Source organism: Ceratotherium simum, chromosome 37, assembly GCF_057802395.1.
Source record: "Ceratotherium simum simum isolate JZ-2026a chromosome 37, ASM5780239v1, whole genome shotgun sequence".
In the NCBI taxonomy this organism is placed as follows: domain Eukaryota; kingdom Metazoa; phylum Chordata; class Mammalia; order Perissodactyla; family Rhinocerotidae; genus Ceratotherium; species Ceratotherium simum.
In genome coordinates, this window is record NC_141936.1 from 21,050,472 (window position 1) to 21,067,358 (window position 16,887).

At 46.7% G+C, this 16,887-nt stretch overlaps 1 protein-coding gene and 1 pseudogene across 2 annotated transcripts; one reads left to right on the forward strand and one right to left on the reverse strand.

The window, feature by feature from the left end:
* Window positions 1-5,445: 5,445 nt before the first annotated feature.
* Window positions 5,446-16,181, reverse strand: LOC101405754 (C-X-C chemokine receptor type 2). Of its 2 annotated transcripts, none has more exons than XM_087424846.1 (2): window positions 16,058-16,181; window positions 5,446-8,860 (listed from the first exon to the last, which is right to left on the reverse strand). In XM_087424846.1, exon 2 carries the CDS (start codon window positions 8,833-8,835, stop codon window positions 7,771-7,773), a length of 1,065 nt encoding a protein of 354 aa, XP_087280972.1. In that variant the 5' UTR covers window positions 8,836-8,860; window positions 16,058-16,181; the 3' UTR covers window positions 5,446-7,770. The 2 variants fall into 2 exon arrangements, with proteins under 2 accessions (XP_087280972.1, XP_087280971.1); XM_087424845.1 differs by lacking the exon at window positions 16,058-16,181 and adding an exon at window positions 13,697-13,798.
* Window positions 11,767-12,551, forward strand: LOC101398599 (large ribosomal subunit protein uL11 pseudogene; annotated as a pseudogene).
* Window positions 16,182-16,887: the final 706 nt, after the last annotated feature.

The window sequence follows — 16,887 nt, forward strand, 5'->3', positions numbered from 1 at the left end:
TCCATCGCTCATAAAAGAACCCTGGCACCTGTTTTGCAGTCACTCCCTGCTCCATCCTGAGCCCTAGGCAACTGCTCATCTGCTCTCTGTCTCTATAGATTTGCCTTTTCTGGACGTTTTATGTCAATGGAATCATAGAATATGTGGTCTTCTGTCCTGGCTCCCTCCACTTGGCATCATGTTTTTTTTTTTTTTTTTTTTTTGGTGAGGAAGATCAGCCCTGAGCTAACATCCATGCCAATCCTCCTCTTTTTGCTGAGGAAGATTAGCCCTGGGCTAACATCCGTGCTGATCTTCCTCTACTTTATGTGGGATGCTGCCACAGGATGGCCTGACAAGCGGTGCGTCGGTGCGCGCCTGGGATCTGAACCCGGGCCGCCAGCAGCAGAGCGTGTGCACTTAACCACTACACCACAGGGCTGGCCCCTTGGCATCATGTTTTTTAACCTGTGTTTAAACCACTGCATTCAATATATTCCATGGCATGGACGCACTTTCATAGTTTATCTAACCAATTCCCTACTGATGGACAGTTAGGTTGTTTCTAAGCTTTGACTTTTATAAATAATGCTGCGACGAATATCTTTACACATTTGTGCCCCATGTGGGTATTTCTATAGGGTAAATTTCCAGAAGTGTGACTCCTGGATCAGAGAGTGTGTGCACTATAATAGATAAGATCAAATTGCATTCTCTAAACATTGTACCTATTTACTCTCCTACAAGTAGCGGGTGATAATATTACCTTCTAATCTGGTGGATTCTGACCCCAAAACTATAGGATGTGGAGCCTCTACTTGACCCCCTGCAGTGGCTCCTCGAAATGACTGGGGTTGTCCCTTTGTTCTTCTGATAACTTTCTTCATATTTTTTCCTTTATTTCAATGATTAAAAGCATTTTTTATTGATGTTTTAATAGTTTATAACATGGTGAAATTGTGGGGTGTACATTTTTGTTTGTCCATCACCATATATATGTCTCCCTTCACCCCTTGTGCCCAGCCCCCACCCCCATTGCCCCTGGTAACCACAATACAGTTTTCTCTGCCCATGTGTTGGTTTATATTCCACATATGAGTGAGATCATACGGTGTTTGTCTTTCTCCTTCTGGCTTACTTCACTTAACATAATACCCTCCAGGCCCATCCATGTTGTTGCAAATGGGACGATTTTGTCTTTTTTTATGGCTTAGTAGTATTCCATTGTATATATACACCACATTTTCTTGATCCAGTCGTCAGTCGAGGGACACTTAGGTTGCTTCCACTTCTTGGCTATGGTGAATAATGCTGCAATGAACATAGGGGTGCATAAGCCTCTTTGGATTGTTGATTTCAGGTTCGTTGGATAGATTCCCAGTAGTGGGATGGCTGGATCATAGAGCATCTCTATTTTTAATTCTTTGAGGAATCTCCATACCATTTTCCATAGAGGCTGCACCAGTTTGCGTTCCCACCAGCTGTGTATGAGGGTTCCTGTTCCTCCACATCCTCTCCAACATTTGTTGTTTTTTGTCTTGGTGATTATAGCCATTCTACTGGGCATGAGGTGATATCTTAGCGTTGTTTTGATTTGCATTTCCCTGATGATTAGTGATGTTGAACATCTTTTCACGTGCCTATTGGCCATCTGTATATCTTCTTTAGAGAAGTGTCTGTTCATTTCCTCTGCCCATTTTTTGATCGGGTTGTTTGTTTTTTTGTTGTTCAGTTGTGTGAGTTCTTTATATATTATGGAGATTAACCCCTTGTCAGATGTTTTGCAAATATTTTCTCCCAGCTGTTGGGTTGTCTGTTCATCTTGATTCTGGTTTCCTTTGTCTTGTAGAAGCTCTTTAAATGATTAAAAGCATTTTTATTGAGAATAACGCACAGACTACAGATTGTAGAAAACTTATCTTTATAGCTTAAAGATTCAGAATACGACGGATCAAAGGTATCCATGATCTAGGGAAAGAAAGAGAATATTATCAGTACCCTCAAAAGCCCCAATATGCTCCTCTCTGATGGACTGACCTTAAATAAACATTCTCCAAACTTCTGTGGTAACCATTCCTTTTCTTTAAAGTCTGCACCTAGGTTTGTGTGAACGATTTGTGCGGAGTCAACTTAGTTCACTGGAACTCTGTTTCCCCAAATTCCTGTCCTGGCATAGCTCCAGGCTAATGTTGGCCAGAAGAGAGTTTTGGGTGAGATTTGGAAGGTGAAAGTGGAGCGGAAGGTGCATTCTCTTTATGCTCTGGAAGGTCGGCGCAGGGCACCAGATGCTGTTACATGCTGTTGCTATCTGCTGGCGCCCCGTCCACAGCCCCTCCCACTCCTGAGCTAGGTGTGTGCTGACCTCTGTGGTGTGGGTGTCGGCTTCTCCAGCAGGTGGTCCCTCCACATGTTGAACTTGGAGGCTGACAGAGACCAACGCAGGTTTCCATCTCTCCTCGAAGGTTCCAGCTTGTCCTCGCTATTCTCCATATTTTTTTTTAAAATTATTTTATTGTGGTCATATTGGCTTATAACACTGTGTAAATTTCAGGTGTACATTATTATATTTCAGTTTCTGTATAGACTGCATCGTGTTCACCACCAATAGTCTAGTTTCCATCTGTCACCATATATACATGCTGCTTTACCACTTTCATCTCCCCAGACCCCTTTCCCCTCTGATAACCACCAATCTGTTCTCCTTATCCATGTGTTTGCCTGTTTATCTTCCACATATGAGTGAAATCACATGGTATTTGTCTTCTTCTGCCTGACTCATTTCGCTTAACATAATACCCTCAAGGTCCATCCATGTTGTCGCAAGTGGGACAATTTTGTCTTTTTTTATGGCTGAGTCGTATTCCATTGTGTATATATACCACATCTTCTTTATCCATTCATCAGTCGATGGGCACTTGGGTTGCTTCTAAGTCTTGGCTATTGTGAATAATGCTGCGATGAACATAGGGGTGCATAATCTTTTTGTATTAGTGATTTCATGTTCTTTGGGTAAATATCTAGTAGTATTCTCTGGTTCATGTGCATCTTTCCTTCTCCACTGTCTGCCCTGCCACTTGTAGGACCCAGCACCAGAAACAAAGACAACAGCCTGACCTAGACTATTTAACCAACTCCCACAATTGCATACAGTAAAATCCCTGTAACAAATCCCGCCTCCTAGTGGTCCTGCTTTCTAACCGTACTCTGTGATAGAGCATGTGTCTCAATAGAGAGTTTAGTTTTCCTGTCTTTGAACTCTGTGTTGGGCTCTGATCGTCTCTTTACCTGTCCTGACTGCTAGCTCGGGACAGGGTAACCCCATCTGAGCCTCCCACACAGCTGGTATCCCTGAGACTCAGCTGGCCCTTACTTCTGTCAGATGACTGAGACTCCAACAACCCCAGCGCTGGGCACAGATGGGTCCAGGCACTGAAGAAGTAGACAGGCCCTACCTGTGCGAGTGGGATGCTCTGAGAAGTTCATATACGTATTTTCCCATCTATTTCTAAGGTGCCTGAAAAGTCACCACTAGAAAGGCAGAATATCTGAAAAATGAACTGAACTAGGAGTTTTTATTCCAGGTCTACTGCTATCCAGCCGTGAGATTTTGGTCAAGTTGCTTTGCTTGGGCCTCAGTTTCCTCGTTTACGTATTGAAAGGGTTGGCCCGGGAGATTTCCAGGTCTCTCTGGCTCCACTATTGCATGGGGGTGTGGTTCTCCACGTGGGTCTGTGTGCAATGAGTTTCAACGTGGCATGCAAACTAGGAGTCCTTCTTCACATCACCCAAGGGAGCCTGCAGGCTGTCCCGATTTAACGAACAAATGGAGCCCATCCTGCAGCGACCAGGGAAGGATTGCCGTGGAGGAAGACGTCATAAACTCGGGGGACAGAGAAAAAAGACAGATGGTGTTTGTGTAAGTCGAAGAACATTCTGGAAGCAAGAGGGGCCAGCCCAGACTGGGCAGGCAGATCCAGGCGGAAAGGTGCTGGGCTCTGACACAGTGACACTCGGGAAACATCGGAGGGAGGAAAGAAATCAACAACTCAAAAATCCAGGTCCTGGATTTGCCCTATCCTAGCGATGGCTTGGTTAGCAGATTATTTGTGCCAAGACTGTCTTTATGAGAAAGAGAGAGAGAGTGAGAGACAGGGATAGCTACTAACAGAGCTCACATAAGTGCAGCTCAGTCTCTGCCTCACTGCTTCTGGCTTTATTGCATCCTCTTATTTTCCTTGGAGAAGAATGTTTCTTCTAACCCTTGCTCAAGGAGGAAAGAGCCGAGTCCCAGAAGCAGAGCGAGACTTGGTCGGCCTCCTCCCACTGCCAGTCGTCTCAGGGAGCCGTCTGGTCCTTCCACCCTGCCCAGTCAGGACACCCCTGGGCCCTCTGGCAACTCGGGAGTCTGATAAATACACGTTCCCTGCCTCTCCCTCCTGTTGAATCAGAAGCTGTTCTGAAGGCTCGGCCGGGGCGGCACAGTCGTCCTCGAGGCTGAATTTAGCACCGTGTCTGGCATAGAATGAGTTCAGAACAAGGGATTATCATTGCTGAATTAATCCGGTTTGCTGAATGCAGAAGGCAGAGCACTTCCATGAGTTGGGAGTGGTGGTTACCTGCCCCTTGAGCGCTCTGGCTAAGAGGTTTGCACCTGCCTCCCTGGAGAGGCCTCTTTTCACAACCCTGGCTGCTGTCTCCCTGACTTAGCGATCAGGCAGCTGTTAACATGAAGGGGATTGGAACCTGGTGAAAGTTTGGAGACGGCGAAGCTCAATTCCCCTGGCTTTCTTTTGTCCTTAGTAGGCTGCTCAGAGCCAGAGAGACCCTTCAGAGACAAGCTCTATGACCAAGAGCTTGGCCAGGTAGGGCTCTGTTTTGATTATGGCTAAATCCCAGAGCCCTGAAACAGTAGACATTCAATAAAACCTGCTGAAGGAATGAGTCAAATCCTTTGTTTTGTCTGGGTGACGTGTTATAAATCATTTCCCCATTCTGCACGGCTGCCCTTTGTCATACCCTGAATGATGGGTGTGTGTGTGTTGGGTGGCAGAGAGGACAGATGGAGGGAGACTTACAGTGGGAAGTGCTGGCTGAGCTCAGGAGAGCTCTCTGACTTCCTGCTACCCCACCTGGCTGCTTTAGTGGACTTACTCGATGCTTCTAAATCCACCCTTGATGCTCTTGATTACTGTTCCACCCAAGGACATGAGAAGCACTAGATGATCCCAGGACACATTTCCTTCTGTAATGCGTGTTCAGCAGCCAGAGGCTTGGGGTGGAGACGAAGGAGGCTAGGTTAGAAAGGCTAACCTCTCTCTCTACTTCCGTCCTTCTCTCTACGTACCCAACAGACAGCAGAGGTATTGCTTTATCATAAAGATCCTCATTCAGGGCCGCTGCTCACCCTTGCCCCAACTCTCTGTAGCAGTTTGCATGCAAGTAATGAAATACCCAACTAAAAATGGCTTATACAAAAAAACATTTAATTATCTCACTTAATAAGAAGTTATACGTAGGTTGTTCCAGGGTTGGTTCATTGGTTAAAGTTTGTCTTTTTGGAACTAGGCTTTTTTTTTTTTTAATTGTGGTAAAATATATAAACAATGTAAAATTTACCATTTTAACCATTTTAAAGCGTACAGTTTGGTGGCATTAAGTACATTCACATTGTTGTGCAACTAGTACCACTGTCCATCTCCAGAAACTTGTCGCTATCTCAAATTGATTTTTGTACCCATTTAACAACAACTCCCCATTTTCTCCTCCACACAACCCCTGGTAACCACTATTTTACTTTCTGTCTCTTTGAATTTGACTATTCTATTTCCTCATATAAGTGGAATCATACAATGTATGTGACTTGCTTATTTCACTTAGCATGATGTTTTCAAGGTTCATCCATGTTCTAGCATACATTAGAATTTCATTCCTTTTAAGACTGAATAATATTCCATTGTATGGCTATACGACATTTTGTTTATCCATTCATCAGTGGATGGACATTTAGATTGTTTCCACCTCTTGGCTATTGTGAATAATGCTGCTGTGAACATCAGTGTACAAATATCTGTTTGAGTCCCCACTTTCAGTCAATTTGTGTATGCCCCTAGAAGTGAAATTGCAGGATCATATGGTAACTCTATGTTTAATTTTTTGAGGAACTGCCATACTGTTATTCACAGTGGCTGCACCATCTTACATTTGCACCAGCACTGTACAAGGGTTCAAGTTTCTCCATATCCTCACCAACACTTTTTATTTTCTGTTTTTCAATTTTAGTCATCCTAATGGGTGAGAAGTAGTACTTCATTGTGGTTTTGATTTGCATTTTCCTTATTAATAGCAGTGTGCTATTTGTATACGTTCTTTGGAGAAAGAACTTTTGAAGGGAAATCTGTTTTTGAATTGGGGTTTTTAAAAATTTTATTTGTTCTGTTGAGTTGTAAGAATTCTTTATAGATTAACCCCTTATAAGATACACGATTTGCAAATATTTTCTCCCATTCTGTGGGTTGCCTTTTCACTCTGTTGATAGTGTCCACTGATGCAGAAAAGTTTTTAACTTCGATGAAGTCCAATTTATCTATTTTTGCTTTTGTCACCTGTGCTTTTGGTGTCATATCCAAGAAATCATCGCCAAATTCAATGTCGCGAAGATTTCCCTCTGTGCTTTCTTCTAAGAGTTTTATAGTTTTAGCTCGTATGTTTAGGTGTTTGATCTATTTTGAGTTAATTTTTGTATATAGTGTAAGGTAAGGGACCAATTTCATTCTTTTGCATGTGGATATCTACTTTTCCCAGCACCGTTTGTTGAAAGATTATCCTTTCCCCATTGAATAGTCTCGGCCGGCCTGTTGAAAATCATTTGACCATTTATGCTCAGGTTTATTTCTGGGCTCTTTATTCTCAGGTTCTTTTCATCCTTTGGCTCCATCAGCCTAAGTGTGTAGGGCTTTTTGCCTCATTGTCACACAGTGCCTGCCTCAGCTCCACACATCATATCCTATAATCATGTTCAAAGGCAAGGACCAAGAATGTGTGTGTTTGTGTCTCTCTCTTTTTAATCAGGAATATTTATCAGGAGGCTCCAGGCCCCAGCAAACTTCCTCTTAAGCAATGGTGCTCTGAAGCTAGTTTGTATCTTCTTGTGAAAGCAGATTATTACATTCTCTAGAAATTTGTGAGCTGGTTGCTAAACACCAGCACCCTTGAAATCAGCAAGGTGGCAGAATTTATACAGGGAACTTGGTGAATGCCACAGGACTTTGTTCCCCAGAAGAATGGTTTACCAGCCCACTGTTGCCCTTAAGTCTTACTAGTCAGAACTGGATGACACGGCCACTCCTAGCATAAGGGAGTCTTAGAAAGAGAGTATCTGTCATTCTCAGCCTCTCTCAAGGGAGACGGACTTGCCCAGCAGGCTGGGAAAGGGAGAGATGCGGAGGCACCAATGGTGCTGCCACTAATGGCTCCCAATGCCCGGAAGGTTTTGTAGTCACTTACAAGAATGTCTTTTAAACGTCTCAGAAGACAGAGTGCTGTGGGCTCAGTGGTCGGATGGACAGAGCTCTGGCAGTTGCCATGGTACTTTTGCTAAGGGGTGGGGCCCCAGGGCAGGCTTTCTAAACCACACAGTGGGGGCCTGGTAAGGACGCAGCCTCAGCAACTTCCTGTAACCACAACGGGGGCCGCCTTGACCCAGAGACCGAGGACAGCCAGTGGACGTGAGGCTTGGGATGGGACGCTGAAGGGAAGGGAGGAGCCTGAGGGGCTGCAACAGGGGCGAGGGTCTCAGAGGGTGGTGGAAGTGTTCCCCGAAGAGGAACCAACAAAGGAAGGCCTGCTATCCTTGGGCAAGAACTCCTTGCGGATAAGGCCGTGGATGGCCAAGATCTTGAGGAGTCCGTGGCGAAACTTCTGGCCGATGAAAGCGTAGATGAGGGGGTTGAGGCAGCTGTGGAGGAAGCCCAGAATCTCGGTGGCATCCAGGGCCCGGCCAATGTCGTTGCGACGTTCACAGGTCTCCTTGATGACCCGGAGCCTCATGAGGGTGTCTGAGACCAGGACCAGGTTGTAGGGCAGCCAGCAGAGCAGGAAGACGAGCACGACAGCAAAGATGACCCGCATGGCCCGGTGCTTCTGCCCCATGTGGGCCTGAAACAGCGTGCGCAGGGTGAGTCCATAGCAGAACAGCATGACCAGCAGCGGCAGGAGGAAGCCGAAGGTCTGGGGCAGGACCCGCATCACCATCCGCCATTTGGTTGTGTTGGCACCCAAGTCCTCGTAGCAGACTGGGCTGGAATAGGGTGGGTAGACGGCCTTGCGGAAGAGGAGGATGGGCAAAGACAGAATGAAGGACAGGGCCCAGATGCCTAAGCATATGAACTTGACCCAGTTCCGCTTCTGGGTCAGCGTGCGTGTGGCGTGGACGATGGCCAGGTAGCGGTCCACGCTGATGCAGGCCAGCAGTAGAATACCGCTGTAGAAGTTGACTTCCTTCAGGAGCGAGACCACCTTGCACAGGGTTGTGCCAAAGATCCAGCCCTTTGCCTTGGAGGCTGCCCAGATGGGCAAGGTCAGGGCAAAGAGCAGGTCGGCTATGGCCAGGTTCAGCAGATAGACATCGGTGACAGAGCGGCTGACCCGGCTGTATAAGACCACCAGCATCACCAGCGAGTTACCCAGCAGGCTCAGCAGGAAGACCAGGGTGTAGATGACGACCACGGCGTACACGTTCACTTCCAGAGTTTCTGGCCGGCATGGGGCAGAGTCCGGTAGAATCATGGGCAGGTCAGTGTTGTAACTGTAATTACCGTAATCATACAAGTTCACATCGTTGAAGTTGAATTCTCCCATATTGGAGGTAAACTTAAATCTTGGCCTAGAGGAGAGAGATGAGCGTTACTGTAGAATAAAATCTCCCCAGATTCTAGCCCGTCTGCCAGTGAACCTCAGGTAGGATTCTTTGAGTAGGCTTGTATACTACATGGAAGTAACTTTCACTTCAGTAAGTGTTGGGGGCCCTAAGGTTATGAGACACATTTAGTGATGAATGGTACAGTTCACAAAAAGAGTATAGGTCCCTTCAAAGTCAGAGAGGGGTTCTTAGCACTATCCACAGCATTGCCATCACCCAGAACATTGTGGAAACTTCCCTTTGGTTAATCCCTACAGAACATGCTGTCTTGGATCTCTCAACAGCAAGCATCTCCGATTGTTGAGGCTGAATTTCATGTCAGAAACACAAGGTACCCTTCAGTCCTCAATCGGAATTAAACCCAAAATCTCATGGGACATCCAGAAAAAGATCAAGGTTTGACTATAAGGCTGAGAGAGGAATCCCTTTGTCCAGCTTTCTGAAAGTGATTTGAAAAGAAGCGTTCTGGAAAAGCAGTTTGAGCGATCGTAGCATAGTTTCAGGATGCTCAAGTTTAGAAGAGAGTTTGCTCAGTTAGTGTGGCCCAGCATTTTCCTCTCAGGATGCAGAAGTATTGACGTAGTTTGAAAAAATATATTAAAAATCATAAGTAGGTGGCTGATGGACTGATTCTTCAAGTGGGTGGAAGTGTAACAGATTATCTTGGCAGTTCTGGGCAGGGGTGAGCAGAGAAAGCCAGTATGCTCCCCCACAAGAGGGAGGGACAGCAGGGAGCAGAGAAAAGAGGTGGGGACACACTACTCTTGTTTTGGTGGCTTTTCAGTCCTGGTGGGGACCCTTCCTGTCCTGCCAGTGTGTGCCTTCATCCATCCCTGACTCCTCAGCACCCCTAGACTACCCCCAGGTCAACCCACCTCTGTTGGCTCTGCCCTTGTTATGGGGGGAGCTTCTGGGGGAAGCTGCTGCCACTCTGAAATATTATCCCTGTTTTCAAAGAGGAAGTAAACTAAAGTAACTACTGAATTAGCTTCTTTTTGAACCACAAAATATATCACCATCATGCCATAGGACCGTGGTGTGACCATATGCGAGTTTGTAACCCACCTCAAAATGGAGCCCAGTGTTAAAGAAAAAACATAAAGTAATTACTTTACACTCACTAGGGTGATCATAATAAGAAAAGATGGACAATAAGGATGTTGACGAGGATGTGAAGAAATTGGACCCCTCATACATTGCCGACGGGAATGTAAAATGATACAGCTGCCTTGGAAAACAGTGCAGCAGTTGTTCAAAAAGTTAAATATAGAGTTCCCACAAGACCCAGCAATTCCACTCCTAGATATATACCCAAGAGAATTGAAAACGTATGTCCTCACAAAAACTTGTACGTGAATATTCATAGCAGCTTAATAGCCAAAAAGTGGAAACAATTCAAATGTCCATCAACTGAGGAATGGATAAACAAATTGTGGTATACACATACAATGGGATATTTTTCAACCATAAAAAGTAATGAAGTATGATACACACTACAACATGGATGGACCTTGAAAAAATTACTCCAAATGACAAAAGCCAGATACAATGGGCTTCCTATTGTATGATTCCATGCATGTGAAATCTCCAGAATAGGCAAATAGGGCAAGACAGAAAGTAGATTGTGGTGGCCAGGTGCTGGGGGCAGGCAGATGTTAATGAGCACAGGGTTTCTTTTCGGGGTGATGAAAACTGTCCTAGAATTCGACAGTAGTGATGGTTGTGTAACTTTGTGCATATACTGAAAACCACCGAGTTGTATACTGTGAATGAGTGACTTTTATGGTTGTGTGAATTACATCTCAATTTAAAAAAAGATTAACCAAAGGTGTATAGCCTTGCAAAGCAAATACAAATATTAAAACAACAACATCAACAACAAGAAAAGTCTCGGGAAGCTTTTCTCTTTAGCAGAAGACAGTCCGTTACTGTCAATCATACACAGCAAAGAAGAAAGCCGAACGGGGTTCAGAGAAACTGGAAAAATAATGCCCTTTTCCTCCAGAGTGAAAGACTTCTTAGCCTTCACCTTCCTGGGAAGGCATTACTTCCTCCCCTAAATGATGGGGGCTGGATAAACTGCCTTCTCGGCACAGGGAGACCACAGACAAAGCAGATTCGGTCAGTCCATGAACCTAGAAAGATGTGATGATGATGAGGGTGGGGCCCTCTCTAGCTGGGAGGATGGGGTGACAGTGGGAGAGGTGGATAGTAGAGCTGGCTCTGCCAGTGTTGTCAGCAAAATCTGCAGGAAGCCACTGGCTGTGCAGTCCCACGGTTAGAGCAAGTCTGCTCAGAGGCCCAGGGTTCAATGAAGTCACGAGGTCAAGGGTGGGTCACTCTGGGAGCAGAGAAGCTCTTAAGGGAACCAGTGACCTAAGAGATGACCCACCTTTGAGAGTGGGTGCAGAGCATGATGGGTGCAGAGAGCTTGAGCCCATAGAGAGCAGAACCCTACATTCATGAGAATCGGCTGTGAGAAGGCAAGGCTGGGGCAGCCTCAGAAACTGCCCCACCAGAAGAGGCAGCAGCAGCCTAGCGTGTTTCGCAGAGAAGTCCTCATTCTGGATAATCCAGTGCTTGGCTGTGCTGGGGGTGGGCTCACGCTCCTTGGCATGAAGGATCAGCTTGAGGGTCCAGAGGGAGACCACGCAAGTCGGGACAGAAGGCAGAGAACTCAGGAAAGAGAACCAGTTCCAGGCAATGACCTCCCCCCACTGGGTGGAGAGTGACATCTTGTTGTTTGTTTGTTTTTTTAATTTACCAGTTTCTAGAGAGGATGTTTTGACAGTTAAAGGGAGAAACTAAGGGAAAGGAGATGACACATCTGAGATCTGCTTTGTGCCTCTCAGGTCCCTGATCTTCCTCGATCGTTACACATAGATATGAGTAGCCTCTGAGAAGACAGGCACCGAGAGGCTCACACACCAGCCTGTGGTCACACAGCCTGTAAGTGCTACAGCCAGGAGGCCAGCTAAGTGTGAAGGGCTCCATGCACTATTTCCAGTCTACAGACCTTCTTCTTAAATAAAAAATCACACCTCGGCTTTGGGCTTTCAGCTCAGAGGAGGCCAAGGTGCAACTTTCTTCAGTCATCTCGAATGTGGTTCATCCGACACAGGCCACCTCCACCATGTTGCCTAAGTTCAACCCCAACGAGATCAACGTTCTACACTTGAGATGCACCAGAGGGAAGTCGGTGACACGTCTGCCCTGGACCCCAAGATTGGCCCCGGGTCTGTCTCCAAAAAAGGTGGGTGATGACATTGCCGAGGCAACCAGTGATTGGAAAAGTCGAAGGATAACAGTGAGACTGACCACTCAGAACAGACGGGCCCAGACCAAGGTGGTGCCTTCTGCCTCTGCCTTGATCATCCAAGGACTCAAGGACCCACCAAGAGACAGAAAGAAGTGGAAAAACATTGAGCACAGTGGAACCATCACTTTTGATGAGATTGTCAACATTGCCTGACAGATGCGGCACCCATCTTTAGCTAGAGAACTCTCTGGAACCATTAAAGAGATCCAGGGGTCTGCCCAGTCGGTGGGCTGCCGTGTTGATGGCTACCACCCTCATGACATCATAGATGACGTCAACAATGATGCAGTGGAATGCCCAGCTAGTCAGGAACCACAAAGGAAAATGTTTCAATAAAGGATCATTTGACACCAAAAAAAAAAAAAAAATCACGCTTCATATATTAAATATATTTGTAAGCTAAGTCCTTGAGATATCATTAAGTCAACCTGTATATCATTCACTTCTGTTGTTTGATGTTTTGTGCATTGCTTTCTTTGCTATTCCTTCAGCCCAGAATGAAAGAAACAGCCATTGCAGGAGTGATAAACCAAACATCCTAGAACTGGTTGGCCCCTACAGATCACCCAGTCAGGTTCTCCAGAACCAAGCAGGAGAGTGACTCATTGAGCAAACTCGCCAGCCGCTTAATGACTCATGGTAATTCAGAAACTTTGTGGATGGGATGATTCTAATATATTTCATGAAAATACTACGGAACAGGCACGTGTATAAGATGTCAAATATTTAAGGCTATCTTTTTTTTTTTTTTTGTGAGGAAGATCAGCCCTGAGCTAACATCCATGCTAATCCTCCTCTTTTTTTGCTGAGGAAGACTGGCCCTGAGCTAACATCTATTGCCAATCCTCCTCCTTTTTTTTTTTTTTTTCCCCCAAAGCCCCAGTAGATAGTTGTACGTCATAGCTGCACATCCTTCTAGTTGCTGTGTGTGGGACGCCGCCTCAGCATGGCCGGACAAGTAGTGAATCGGTGTGCGCCCGTTATCTGAACCCCAGGCCGCCAGTAGTGGAGCGCGAGCACTTAACCGCTAAGCCATGGGCCGGCCCCCAAGGCTATCTTTTTAACAACCACAAAAAATTCAAACCATCATTTTAATACAATTCCAGTATTCTTTCTCTCTATAAATATAACCCACACATATTTGCGTTTGACAGAGGGGTGGAGGGACTCAAGGGTCAGTGTGTGGCCCTTCCTCAGCCCCAGTCCAGGCCAAAGCAGAGAGAGCTGGCTGAGTCGGGAAGGGAAGGAGGTGGGCAGTGAGTTGCCCTGAGTGATTGTTGAAGAAGAGGGTAGGGAAGAGACGCAAGGCTCTCTATCTGGCGTTAGGGAGGCCTGAAGAGAGAGAATGAAGAGACCGAGGGGTGTGGGCGAGGCCCACCAGGGCGGGGATAGATGCTGGGATAAATGGAGGGTGGATGTCAAGGTGGACAGAGGACAGAGACACTCTGGATGGTGGGAGGGGCGGGGGCTCCACAACTTACCGGGACTCTGGGCTCTTCACATATAGGCCACCTCCAGGAGGACAGTGCCTGACTGCAAGGGCGGTGGTGCTGAGCACACACTGAAGGAAGTGATGTGGATTAGATTGCTCAATGCTGGGGTGGAGCCCCTGAGAGTTCGATATGCTTTTGATAATTTGAATAATTAATTCCCAGATCATCTCTTCGATAGGAGTCATTTTTAGGATAGGTGGAGCTCATACTGGGAAAGGACCTATGGCGTTTGTAACCAATCTTGCCGTTTCACGGATGAGGAAACTGAGGCCCTCGCAAAGGAAGTGGTTTGCCCAGGACCACACAGATTTCTCCCATCTTTGCCCTGATCTCAGCAACCCCTGCCTCTTTCCACTGACCTGTCGGATTCTCCCCACACCTCTGGCTTCTCCGTGCTTACTATCCAGCAGCGCCGCTGTTCTAGGACGTCTTTCATATCTCAAAGGGGAACAGCTCAGGGAGACAACAGAGATGGAACTTGAGCTTCTGGCAAGCCTGGCAGCTTTCCTTCCAGCACCCAATGCCTCTTGTCTCCACCCCACCCACCCCGGGAATCCTTAAAGCCTCACAGATTCCTTCTCCAAGCCATGTCCCTTTGAGAACCCCCACCCAAGTAGGGGCCCCCTTCGACCTCTCCTTGTCTTTTGCTTCACTCCCCAGCCATCTGCTCTGACCATGAACCCCTCGTAGGGCACTCTGCTCTTTCTCGGCTTGTACACTTGGCATTGGTTCTGTAGGAGCTACCACCTTTGGAGCCAAGACCATCTAATTTGGAAAGAAAGCCCTTTGGTGAAAGTTAAAATCCCACCCAAGTCCACACACATTTTTGAGAACAGTATTGAGGGACACTAAGCGTATATTTTGTCACATTTGCTATTGATTACAACTGAAAGGATAAATACAGGGAGAGCAGCGAGCATGAATTCACCGCTCCCGAGCAAGCCCTCACCCAGCGAACAATGCCTTGATCCCTTCCTCTCCTCCTTACCCTAGCCTCTTGCTCCATGCCGCCCAAGTTCCACAGCGTACTCCAAGCCTCTGCAAACTCACCTAACCTGCCTTGCCCAAGGAAAGAACCTTCGAGCCCAACTGTTTAGCAAATGTAGTCTTTGTCAACTCCTCTCTTGCTCACGTTGGAGAAGAATGTGATGACTCCCGCCCAGGTGATGCTAAAACCAGAGGCTCAATACACACAGAGAGAGGCGGATGAGTGCGGTGGTTAAGAACCTTGCAAACTGAGCAACTCTGGGCAAGTGACCTGTTTTTCTGAGTGTCAGTGTACTCATCTGTAAACTGAGGCCGATGATAGAATCTAACCCACTGGGTGGTGCTGAGGTTGAAAGGAGGGATTGCCCGTAAAGCACTTAAGACATGTAAAGCGCGATGTTAGCATTTATTGTCATGATCGTGGTTACTGACATAGTTTATCTACCAATAGCATGCATCCCCAAGCAAGGGAAAGCAGCCGATCGGCTTGCCAGCCTGACTTCCACATACGTCTTAATTTGCTCTGACCTGGATAGCAATAGTCAATTAGCCGTGATGGTAAGTACCAAGTAGGATCTACTTCTGGGAAAAGTACATTCCAGAATTCATATCATTAATCCTTACAACCACCCATGAAGTATGCACTTTCTAAATGAGGAAACTAAAACTGAGAGTTAAGCAACTTACCTAGAGTGACACAGACGAACTGGGTTTTAAGAAATTTTTTTTACCTGACCTCAAATCCTGTATTCTGCCCACCAGAACAAGGCACTGGATCCCAGCCTCGGGTTTCTGAGCTCTGCTAGGTACCTGTCTGTCCCAGACAACTGAATACAAGGTGTAGAAAGGAGGGCCCAGAATCTGACATTTTCTAGCTTGTCCACTTTATTTTCATTAGGCTGATTTCACTTCCACTGAGCCCACCACAGGCATACAGGTGGTGGGGGAAATAAAGAACCAGCTTCCAATCCTGTTATGGTCAGAGTGAGCTTGGACAAGTCGTTTCTCTCTGGGACTTGGAAAATGAGATTGTTCTAGATCTTTAGCTACTTACATTTAAATTAATTAGAATAAAATAAAAAATTTAATTCCTCAGTCGTACCAGCCCCATTTCAAGTGCTCAATAGCCACCTGTGACTAGTGGCTACCATATTGGACAGTGTAGATATAGAACATTTCCATCATTGCAGAAAGGTCTTTTGTGCTGGGCTGTCTAGGTGAAGACTTAGTTATCTTTAGCTCTAAACTTCTGCAATTCATCACCTCAGTTCTTAGGGAACTCAGAGGAGGAGACTGACATTTCCAAGTTCTTTCCATCAGAAATATGCCCCCAGCAGCCCGAAGACTGAACGGCTCACCTACCTGTGGTTGCCACTCCGGCTGCTCTCGTTATTGGAGTGCCACCGACACCTCCGCTGTGACTCAGGGTGTGCTGGCAGTCAGGGCTGTCGGAAAAAAGTGAAACAGCATATATGGGGAAACTTCTGACTCAGGCTGCCAAGGGGGAAATCTGGGAGGCTCACCAGGGGAGGTGTCCCCACGGAGGAGCAATGACGTCAGTCCTGGGACTCTGACTCCAGGCCAGCGCTCCACCTGGTGATTCTGCAACGAGCCCTAGGGATTTTCACGCCTCCCTCTCTAATGGCTTCTGGCGGGGCCTGCCAGTCTGAAGGTGGGGGTTGGCCTAGTCCCCCTGTGTCTCTGAGCGTTTTGAACCTGCACCTTCTTTGCAAGGAAGATGCAGGCAACCCCAGGCCCCAGCCGATAGACTTGCCTGAATTTGCACGCACACTTTCTTCCTTCCTTCTAGGGTCGGTGGGAGAAGTGTCTCTCCTTCTCTTTCTGGTAACTTCTTGCCTCTGGCTGTGGGACCCACTGCCTCTCACATCCTTGGGGATCCTGCCTCCGCCCCTCAAACATCTCTCTCTCTCAGCTTGCTTATGTCTTTCTCTCCCTCCGTCTGTTCTAGGACTCCTTTTGCTACTGCTTTCTGCTGGTTTCCTTTTCACAGGCAAACTTCTTGAAAAAGCAGTGAGCAGCTGCTGTCTCCACTTGGCCCCTTCTTGTTCTCTGGCCAGCCCACTGCAACTGGCTTCCGTCCCAGGCTCTGCTGAAACAGCTTTTGCCAAGGTTACCAATGACCTCTGGGTTGCTAAACCCAATAAACCCTTTTCTTAAATACAACTGCTTTA